An 11,557-nucleotide genomic window follows, 5' to 3' on the forward strand; every position below is an offset into this window, starting at 1 on the left:
TGCTCTTGCTATTGTGTTTGTTTGTTTGTTGTTTAACGCCACACTCGGCAATATTCCAGCTATATGACCGTGGTCTGTAAATAATTGAGTCTGGACCATACAATCCAGTGATTGATATCATGAGCATCAGTCCATAATTGGGATACAATGACATGCATCAACCAAGTCAGCGAGCGTGACCACCCGATCCCGTTAGTCGCCTCTTAAAACAAGCTTCTTGCAATTGTAAAACAATTTAATTTTGGAGTGTTCTAATCACTGCTCACGTTAATGTGAAAACTTCATTTACAATGTTTTGTTCTAATCACTGCTCATGCTGTCATCTATTTACCACACTAAATGTATATTAATTTATGATATTATTCTTTATATTCAGAGAATGTTTCCATATCAGCTGATAGGATGAAATGAAGCAATCATCAGATATGAGTGATATATTGACAGGTGACAGGCATGATAACAGGACTTCAAGATGTCAAGTAGCATGTCACATGATGATTTCATATCAGTGAACATTCTGTTTGCCAAGACACCACTCACATAAAGTAGAAACAAGCTATCTGCACCTTCTCTATTCATCATAAGGGGGCACGGGTGGCCCAGTCATCTAAGGCGCCGCAATTCGCTGTGCTGAGTTGCGTACCTTGGGCACGCCAGAAACCTGATTGTGGGTTCGAATCCTGGTTCGCCCCAATTATGTTTCAAGGTTTGTCAGCACCATACCCGTGCTCGTTGGTTTCACCGAAGTGGTATATGTCTGAGACCTGCATCACTTCGGGCTTTCCTCCCACATTAAGCTGACACGCCGTGATATAACTGGAATAATGTTAATGTTAACTCACTCACACTCTATTCATCATAAAATACCCCAAACCACCTATAATGTTATTCCACATCCAACTTTCAGTCAGGTGAACCAAAGGGTTGACAACTCCGTACTTCCCCTTCAATCTCCTGTCTTTTCCAGCTTCAACAAACCAGAGTACATGGGAAGACTGAACTCATCTAGATCGTTAGAAACAATATTTTGCTTCATAGTTTGATTCTGGGTCAAGCAAGGCAGTGGTTGATGGCATGACCAATATCTCATATTGTCCGGGTTTCATGACACACAATCATAAAGTAACAGACCAAACTGACCATCTAATCCCTAATTTAGTCCTGCCTTATTATTTGCTTGTTTGTTTATTTGTTTGTTTGTTTGTTTGTTGTTTAACGCCAGACTCCAGTGATTACTATCATTACCATCATCTACTCAATACCATAATATGCATCAACTAGGTCAGCAAGCCTGACCACCAGATCTTGTAAATCCAAGTATAGGTTGCTGAAGACCAATTCTAACCCAAATCTTTTACTAGTGTTCTTCCGAGTGAGCAAGTCTATGTTAAATTATGGGATTTACAAGCATCTCAGAGACTGTAGCGCCACAACTAACAAAAGTCTGTGTTAATGTATAGGAGTTACAATCATCTCAGAGACTGTAGCGCCACAACAAGCGCAAGTCTATGTTAAATTATGGGATTGACAATCATCTCAGAGATTGTAGCGCCACAACTAGCGTAAGTCTATGTTGAATAATGGGATTTACAATCATCTCAGAGATTGTAGCGCCACAACTAGCGTAAGTCTATGTTTATGTATAGGAGTTACGAGCATCTCAGAGACTAGAGCACTACAACTAGCGCAAGTCTATGTTAATATACAGGAGTTACGAGCATCTCAGAGATTGTAGCGCCACAACTAACATAACTCTGTTTTAAAGTATGGGTGTTATGAGCATCTCAGCATATGGAGCGCTACAACTATTGTAAGTCCATGTAAAAGTGTGGGAGTTACAAGCATCTCAGCATGTGTAGTGTTACATCTATTGTAAGTCTATTTTACAGTGTGGCAGTTACCACAATCAAAGCACTGTGATCGTGATGTGGAACAAGATCAAGACAATGTAATGTTTACCATGTGTAAGACAGTGACAATGTCTATATAATTACTGTAAATCATTATGTTGGCAGACAGACAACATGTGTTTGGAAAGACTTGAATCAAGCTAGGGATGCAAAGTGGTCCCAGCTAAACCCTTCCTCAAAGTGTGCCAAGTGTTCAGCACATGTGTACTCACTGTTTGTGGAACTGTGGAGGATGAAGCAAATGTTGGTGAAGAATGTTGAGTCTGACTTGATGCTGGTGATCCATGTACTCCCCGCTTCACGGTTCGACAGACAGGTGTACACCAGCCTGTGGGTGGAGGGAGAGTGTTAGTGGACAATTGACAGACAGGTGTACACCAGCCTGTGGGTAGAGGGAGAGTGTGAGTAGACAATCGACAGACAGGTGTTCACCAGCCTGTGGGTGGAGGGAGAGTGTGAGTGGACAGTTACCAGACAGGTGTTCACCAGCCTGTGGGTGGAGGGAGAGTGTTAGTGGCTTTTCTTGTCTGCTAGTCAGGTGAGCGAAAACTGTGGCCTATCATTTCACTTCCTGTATAATTACGTAACTTGGAATGATTTTAAAAGAACTTTAAAGTTTCAATGTAACCATAGTTACCTTGTTGTTTCCACTAGAGTTGGAGGGTCTGGATTTTCAACCATCATGACAATCATCTTCCTGTTGAATAGATGACATGTTTAAAACAATATACAGGAAATAAATACGTCATGAGCTTTAATGATAAGAGTGAATTTAGGTCCTAATTCAGCAATGTTGTGTAGAAAATGGCATTCATTAGAACATAGAGTGAGTATGGTTTTACGCTGCTTTAAGCAATATTCCAGCAATATCACAGCGGGGGACACCAGATATTGGCTTCACACATTGTACCCATGTCGGGAATTGAACACAGGTCTTCGGCGTGATGAGCGAACGTTTAACCACTAGGCTACTCAACTGCCCGCACTTGAGTGAGGGAGTGAGTGAGTGAGTGAGGTTTTACGCCGCTTTTAGCAATATTCCAGCAATATCACGGCGGGGGACACCAGAAATGGGTAATGGGTTCACACATTGTACCCATGTCGGGAATCGAACCTGGGTCTTCGGCGTGACGAGCTAACGCTTTAACCACTAAGCTACCCGACCGCCCCCGCCCTCACTTGAACAGGACTAGGATGCCTAAATTTTAAAAACTTTAAAAATAGTGACACTTTGATTGACAGGTAAATGGTACAGTTTCAACAGTTTGACAGGGGATGAGGATTAAAAAGGGCAAAGTTTGTACCTCTGGTAATGACAGATAATAGTAATGATATGTTACAGAAAACTTTAAATTAAATCAAGAAAGTTATCATGGTAATCAGAAAGGAAAATAAACAATTTGGTGTTTTCTTTCTTTCACTTTTAAGTTTTGGACTGATATGAACATGATGAATGAAAAAGGTTAATTTTTCAAACTTCAGGAGATGAGCAGTCTGTGACCAAAGCTGTTTTTCACCAATTGAATGTACTGTCTCAAAACAAAGTCATCTTGGGTCAAAGACTTGTTCGTGTTCAAAATTTAAAAATGCAAAAGATGAAGGAGAAAAACAACATAATTTGCATCCTTTCAACACCCTGAAATTTTCTGAACAATTTCTGACTGTTTTCCTAATTTCATGAACTAAATTGATGTAGTAAGTCCAACATATTCCATAGCCTTCACAAAAGAACATTTAACCACATCACAAGCAAGATGTCTTCTTTCATTGTTGATACTTACACCAGCTTATCACATGCTGTGATGACCTTGCATATCTCTTTATCACACGCCATATTGCCCAGAATACCCACACAGATCTCCTGAAGTGGAATTCACGGTGTTAATATTTCTAAGCATTTACTGACAACATATTATTTTGAATTTTCTTAGCTACCTTCAAGTTAAACCTAAGTTATTTGTGTATATAAAGAAATGATGTCCTTGAGATTTTATTGAGCAACAGAAATAAAATACTCATGGCCAAAAAACATTTAATTGTACAAACTGGTGATTTTCTTTATAAAAAATGTCAAAACATTTCCACATATTTTTGCCATTACTGTCAGTAATATTCCTTATCGCTGGAATGGCTTGTTTTCACTTCATAAGTTTTAGCACACATGCAGCTGTCTTCATTAATTAATAATTTCGCGATTCTATTTCAAGAGGCAGGACTATAGATTAGTACTTCAACAGAGCTGAATATGGGGGAAAAGCCCAAAGTGGTTCATGTCACATTGGGCTTCCCACTTTGATGGAACTAACAAGCATGGGTATAGGGCTTACAAATACAAGGTTCATTAGTTCATCACCCAGGCCAGTGGATCAATGTACATTTGATTTTATTTCTCAGCTCCCTGGGGAGTATACAACCAAAGCTGTGAGGCGCCAGAAGGTTAACTGTCACATTACCATCTCATCCTACCGGGTACCCATTCACTGCTGGGTGAACAGAGGCATACTTCAAACAAAGTCACTTGTCTAAGGAGACACCACGTGTAACATCGGCTTCAGTGTGGGGCAGGCCTGAAGCCCTAGAAACTCTCAGGAGTCAAGTTGCTGAAGACGATTACCCATCCAACTACTCTCTGTGACCAATTCTGCTTAACTTCGCCTGATTTGTGACCTGCACACTATACATAGGACTAAGTGCCACCACGTGCCAATCCAGTGATTGATATTGTGAGTAACAATCCACGCCATTGGGGTGTGATGACATGCAATCAACCAAATCAGTGAGCCTGGACACCCGATCCATTTACAAAAAAAGTAGTCACCTCTTACAACCAGCATAGGTTGCTGGTGACCTATTCTAATCCAGAATCCCCATAGATTACGAACATATTAAAGAACTCACAGTCACTCTTGGGGCTTTGGACTTAGCAATCACACCAGTCAAAATCTCCACTGCTTTGAATTCATCTAGGAAAGATGCAACCTCCTAAAAAATGAGACAAATATCAAAATATGTTCATTATTATAAGGGTAACGTTATTTTTCGGGGCATTATCATTGGCAGAAACCTGAGGTCTTCCATTAACTGCCCGATGAAGGAGGGCATTTGAAAAATAGGCTTACCGTTATTATAGCTAAAATAGACAGAATTTGTCATCCAATAAAAAGAAACAACAATATCAGTTTAGAAACATTTACTGCAATCAACATGAATGTCACTGACCCACTTTTACAAATTTGGAAACATCATAGAACAAACCAGATGATGTTACTATTGAACGTGACGTCACCTATCCCTATGACGTCACCTAACAACGGGTGTGATAATGGTCTGTCATCAAGAAATATGAGGGCATTATCGAGTTACAGTGTCCCACTCATTTCTGAGAACATCAGGGCGGTTTAATGATAATTCTATCAATTTAGCTATAACACAGGATAACTACTGTTCTTTACAGATGCAATGTCAGCTCTAAACATCTATATCTGGACAGTTCAAGGTAGCCTGCACTATGAATGATCCTACCGAGGCATCAAACTGGTATGACTAGCATAGGTTCATGAACACTTATAATAACCTGGAATCCTCATGGTATGTCTGAGAGTAGTGTTATCACTATGGCAATCTCACTAAAATCAAATCTTTTACTTCGATTTGATGCCTCTGTTAAGATCTGAGGACAGCTCGATAGGTCTGGGGAACCCAGAACAAACATGGACCTCCCAATCAAATTGAAGAATGCATGGTACTTTAACCAGTCAGACGTCAGCATTCTAAAACAATTTGGAATCATTATTTTGCCACCTTGATTCGCAAATGTCTATCTCTGCCAAAGAAAATCATCACAGAACATAAATACACCCTCCATAGTACACCCCTATGCAGGCAGATGCCATGGCACTCAAAAACTACAGGATGTATAAAATATCCACAATAAAATAATAGCGCTGCATTAATTTTTTTAATTCGGATTTCCTTGATTATATTTGTTTTCAAGACACAGAAATGAGATAAGCTTGTCTCAATGCTATTGTCACTCGTACTGCAAGAATAGGAAGCCCTGACACTGGTTCATCTGAGGCAAGCTCCGATGGTGGTGTTCTCAGATCTTCAAGCAGATAAGTATCATAGTGGAGTGAAAGATCTAAAATTGAGATTGATCATGAAAGTTACTTACAGGATTCATGGACATGTCCCAGAGCTTACACAGCTCGTTCTGAAGGTCTTCATCCACATCCACCCCAAACTCTGACTCAGCAGCCTCTTTACCCTCATTCTCCTTGTCCACTTCCTGGAATAAACATTTTTTGTTTAATCAGAAACTGTGAATCTAGAGTATCTCATTGTGGCTGAGTACTCACTCATTCGTCTTCATGGATTTATTTAGACCAGTTCAGAGGCTGATATTCAGCCCAATGTTTGAAGCGAATGATAGTTACAATTCCCAAATTGAAATTAAAATTTCCCAAGTCATGTTATTATAGTAGTAACTTATTATGTAATTGATTTGTAGAGGTGATGTGTGCACTTCACTTTTAACAGGAAGAAGAAACAAGAAGCTGAAATGTTTAGAATTACGTTTTTGCTTTGAATGAAATGTTAAAATACCACTGAATTTATGAAAAAAGGATTTTGTAAAAAATTATAAAATATTGAACAAAATTACCAATTTTACAATTTGTCTGTCAAGGGCACTTAGTTTGAAATCCTGGAAAAATCCCTGCATCTTATTTGTGATTTAATTCTATCACACTGTCTTAAAGTAACTGTATCCCCTTGTTATGGGTATTTGGATGCTTAAGAAACATATGTAGTTTACTCCTTAATCACGTGAACAACTATAAAACATCTCATGCGCTTATAGAAGACAACTTTCTCTTAAAAACAAAACAATTTGTCTTTGGCATCATTTACCAAAGAGTAGATTTAATCTTTATGTAAGGGCTATTATTAGCTCAGTTTACTAGGTCAGGCTCAGTTTGAGACCAATGGCAAAAGTCACTGACTTGAGAAATACCTGACTCTTACCTGAATGAGTTTCATCAGGGTGGTGAACAGCCAGTGTTTACTGAAGGCAGTCTGACCAATACTGTCTCCATGCACCTCATCATTCTGGCAGAGCTCTGGTGGCGGGGAGGGGTTCCGTGTAACCTGGGGGGAGTCTCCAATTTCTTCACCATCTGAAGTGTCACAAATATGGTTGAAACATTTGTTCTCTCCACATCAGTACAATCTGTGAAACCCATTTTGTACAGATGTGGAGAGAACAAATGAGAACACACACACCCCCGCCAAAATATTGCTCCAATTTTGCAGCATAAATCCATCCATGATTACTCACTCACAGTTTATCTCCACAATGATGGTGAAACAGTGATGAACAATACCTGGCTACAATTTCACAGTTAAATGTTCTACCTGACACCGTCAGCTGCATCTATTTGTCTCCATTGTTTAAGTTAGAGGTTGAGTATGGGTTACGCCAGTATAGGCAAAAGGAAAACGGGTATCAAACTTTGCACATTATATCAGTTTTGGGGGACTGAACCCGGGGCTTCAGAGCCAAAGCTTTAACAACAATGCTAACTCAGTGCCACATAGCTTATATAAAAGTTTACATGTATATAAACTGTATCAGATAATATTAAATATGTTGGTAACAATATCAGCTTGTCCTTATGAAACATACTGACATGTTCTTGAATTATCTCACGAGCAAAATAGCTGCACAATAGGGCCTATTGGTTACATAAGTGAATGTCACTGAATAACGGTCGGGGCGGTTTGGTAGCCTAGAGGATAAACCGTTCACTCGTCACTCCGAAGGTCCAGGTTTGATTCCCTACATGGATACAATACGTGAAGCCTATTTCTGGTGTCCCTCGCCGTGATAATGCAGGCATATTGTTAAAAGCGGCCTAAAACCATTCTCACTCACTCTAAATAACGGTCATTTACTCCTATAAATATATAAATTAAAAAACAATGTACCACTGTAAACGTAAAATGTAAATAGGTAATATGCCGTTAACTGTAGACAGGTGACAGATTATTATCTACAAGCTGATATTATGATAAGTGTTGTAATTTGTCGACTGTTTGTCAAATGTGAATATTTATTTTACGCTAACGGTATTTAAAACGCAACCGATCGATTCATGCAGACATAACACAGCAATTATGTGAGTGATTATTATGTTTCTGACACAGTACCTCCACTCATACTTGATTTGTAACCTGTGCAAAACAAAAATTAAACTTGTAAATATTATGGTTTTCTTCCCGCGTCGGCCATGCCTGATCAATATAGATTTAGAGTTACTTCCCTTCGAGCACTTGTTTAGGGGTACTATCAAAATCTCTAAAATCGAAGTATGAAGAGACGATATGTGTTGAGCCTTTTCGGATTTATTTTATTTCGTCGTTTCAGATATGTTTCTCGCGTGTAGCGTGTTTGTGTATAACAAGGTCGTTATACAACTACCTGGTATATATTTGTTCTCATTTTAATATTGCATAGAGTCCATTTTAATATTGCATAGAGTCCATGGATATATTACTCACCCTTACACTTTCAAGACTCTTCCAATAAAATCACGTATAACAAGCAATGACATACTATCAAGAGAATAATGATGTTTTTCGTGCGAGATTATGAACTATGAATACAACCTTGTACTATGCTAGAAACTTCGCCTGAAAAATCTGTGTGTTGAGGGGGCATCTCAAAAGTACCTGGCGTAATAATAAAAATGGTAACGTTACATACTTGCGAATAACCTTGAAAATGTTCCCCCAATAATTTTCTCGCTTTAAGATATAAGATACAAGTGGTGATATAAAACATAAAATATAAATTAACTTAATATCACAAAAAGTGCTAAGGTCTATAGTGCGCCACGATATTATGTAGCCTTTGTGATGCCTGAATTTGTTTCCATCTTTTGTCATTTTCAGTTATCTTGACAATGCTTAACAAATACTGGTGGTGGTTTCAGTTGCCTCGCCCGCATAATTTATTCATTCGTGCTATTGAGACGGTGCCTGATGGCGGTATACGCCCACACGCAATGGACATACTTCCACGAAACAGCGAGAGCGCCTCGCTGGTAAGCCTGGTTTACGTGATGAGTAATTCAACAAACATTTCCAGCAGCGACTGTTTGAGCTCGCCCATATTGTACAAACATATAGATACATCCTATCTACCACGTTTTGGTCTGTCCTTTAAGTCCGATCTATTGTGAAGCCCCGTTCATCTAAACATGCGTCTGCGCAGCGTTATTCAATTTCCAACCAAATTAACGACATCCCAAATATATCGTCAGTGAATCCCCTTACATTCAGACACAGTTATTTCATAGGTTCAGTCTTCCTGGCGAGTGGTATTAGGAACGTGTATAGACATACTTGAAGGGGCATTACTATATACGTACACATGATTCGTTGAACCATCTGTTTTAATCAGACAATAACATTGGGAAGGGATTATCAAGGTTTCATTAAAGGCCACAAGTCAAATGATCAACAAATAATGTTTTAGTAGGAACGACTGTAGAACCGGTATTAACACAGTGTTCAATTGTTCAAATATCGTGTCAGTATCGGGATTACAATTATATCTACTACAACTGGAAAATGAATATTTATTTTCTTATTTTCTGAGATTTGATAAAATCTCTCAAACGACTAAACAGGGAAGTATGTGTTTGGTATGAAATTATGCATGTACCCCGATTTAATGTATAGTTTATACCAGGGTTTGAAATTTAAAAAATGCCAGGCCGCCATGAGGACAGCAGTTGAAATTCACGTGCTCCTGTTTTGGCTTTGCTTCTATCGCTTTTTGGATGTAATTGTGACGCCTCTTTGTATCATCTTTATTGCAAAAACAATGCAGATAAACGTGAAATATATCCTAAAAGTATTTTAGGACTTCTGAATATATAATAAACACTTGAATACAGGTATGGTCGATCGCGTCATGTCCATATTTAAAGTGTACCTATGAAATGAACATGCCCTAGAGTGATGACAGGTCGACCCTATGGATGAACCTCTCGACAACGAAAGTCCCTGACCTTACCTGCCTCTGATGACCGCGTGATCTTTGAACCATATTGACAGGACAGCAGGGCATATCGCTGTGACATGCCAATATGTTTTAGGGTCATTAAAAGCTGAGTCAGCTGGAAACGCGTGTTATGTCGCACCATGTCAGATTTGTCACAGGTGCCAAATTAACGCACAGGCAACAGCTATCAACGTGCTTGCTAAAAGAAAAATATATGGTCATGTTAATGTTGACTCATTTGATATGCGCCGAGGGGATTCCGAGCTGGTGCCCAGTGCCAGAATGCGATCGTAGTGTTACGACTGTCTATGTTTAAGTATGGGAATTACGACCACCTTAGCACTAACACAGCTTTGTGGACCGGGGCCCATCCATATGGAGACCCCCTGTAGTGCGAATCGTTGCTTAGAGTGCGTTGCTTATAGGTTTGCCTGGTCCAGACTTTATTATTTATATGTCACGTTATAGCTGAATATTGCTGGGTATTGAGTTAACTCACATTCATTCATTCACATGGGGACTCCTGGGCATATTATGTAGGTCCCCAGTGCACCATGCTTTTGTAAGAACCGACTTATGAAGATCGAATGGTTATAATGAGAAACCAGACTAACAGTTTCCCGAAAACATGGTTCGTTGTTCATGCTGTTAACCACTTGTTCGACTGTCCCAGACGCGCATGTTTCGCTACAAACACTAGTCGAAGATTCACGTTTGTTTGATATATATAACGTCCCCGTTTTCTTTCCTTTTTAGGAAAAGAGGTTGTGCGTCATGTGCCAAAGTTTTATTGAAAATTTCAAATAGATTCTTAATCTGTCAAACAAATATCATACGCATAAGTTATTCTAAACTTGGCTATGAAATATCCAGATTATTAAGTTAGACAACAATTAAGTGACACGCTCAGGGGTTCAGTGCCCACCATTACGTATGTGACATTAACAATGGGCTCAAATGCCGTCAAGTCGGAAGAATTTGGATCAAATTTCAACATTTTCAGTGAAGATCGAAGTAAACAAAATTAATATTTTACTAATCTTATCATATAAGATTTTATCTTACTACCTGACCTATCAAGGTTGCTGTTTTGTCACTCGTGACTGCGCGAAGCCCTCCTTTTAAAATCTGCTTTGTCATGACAAAATCACTCTCAGGGATAAACCACCAACAATTTCAAACTCTTTGTACGATAATGTATGAAACATTCGAAATAAGTCAATTTCTGTGTTTATTTTTCTCTCTCTTGTTCCATAAGTTTAAAAACGCCCATTCCCAGTGAACAATATACTGCCAACCCGATGGTTCCTGTACCCAAGAAACGTGAAGAATGCGGATTCTAATAATTTATGAAATAAGATAGTAGTAGCTTTTTTCGGGATGCACTGACGCCAATTGATTAGGTGGGCTTCGAATTAAAGATGCAGAAACTTTCAACAGGGAGAAGACGCAGTTTATTTATCAAACTACGCTTAGACAACAGGACACGCTCACGGTCATCACCAAAAATAGAAACCATAACGTCATGGACTTCGCTACGACGCTCTCGACAGGGGCTTTGATTAATAACCCGATA

General features: G+C 39.1%; 1 protein-coding gene and 1 long non-coding RNA gene across 3 annotated transcripts in view; one reads left to right on the forward strand and one right to left on the reverse strand.

The window, feature by feature from the left end:
* The window catches only part of LOC124141039, a 28,383-nt gene extending 23,305 nt beyond the window's left edge, over positions 1-5,078 (forward strand). For both annotated transcript variants that reach the window (XR_006861991.2, XR_006861992.2), the window contains exons 2-3: positions 2,016-2,448; positions 4,305-5,078. This is a non-coding gene — a long non-coding RNA (uncharacterized LOC124141039). The remainder of the gene's footprint in view (positions 1-2,015; positions 2,449-4,304) is intronic.
* The window catches only part of LOC124141038 (protein saal1-like), a 44,801-nt gene extending 36,588 nt beyond the window's left edge, over positions 1-8,213 (reverse strand). Inside the window, exons 1-7 of the mRNA XM_048386141.1 lie at positions 8,121-8,213; positions 6,936-7,087; positions 6,085-6,198; positions 4,809-4,892; positions 3,692-3,771; positions 2,548-2,607; positions 2,123-2,238 (exon numbers count right to left, since the gene is read on the reverse strand). Coding sequence (XP_048242098.1) covers positions 2,123-2,238; positions 2,548-2,607; positions 3,692-3,771; positions 4,809-4,892; positions 6,085-6,198; positions 6,936-7,087; positions 8,121-8,130 — 616 coding nt within the window. The 5' untranslated portion in view covers positions 8,131-8,213. The remainder of the gene's footprint in view (positions 1-2,122; positions 2,239-2,547; positions 2,608-3,691; positions 3,772-4,808; positions 4,893-6,084; positions 6,199-6,935; positions 7,088-8,120) is intronic.
* Positions 8,214-11,557: the final 3,344 nt, after the last annotated feature.

Source organism: Haliotis rufescens, unplaced genomic scaffold (assembly GCF_023055435.1).
Source record: "Haliotis rufescens isolate VD_foot unplaced genomic scaffold, xgHalRufe1.0.p SCAF_6, whole genome shotgun sequence".
NCBI lineage: Eukaryota > Metazoa > Mollusca > Gastropoda > Lepetellida > Haliotidae > Haliotis > Haliotis rufescens.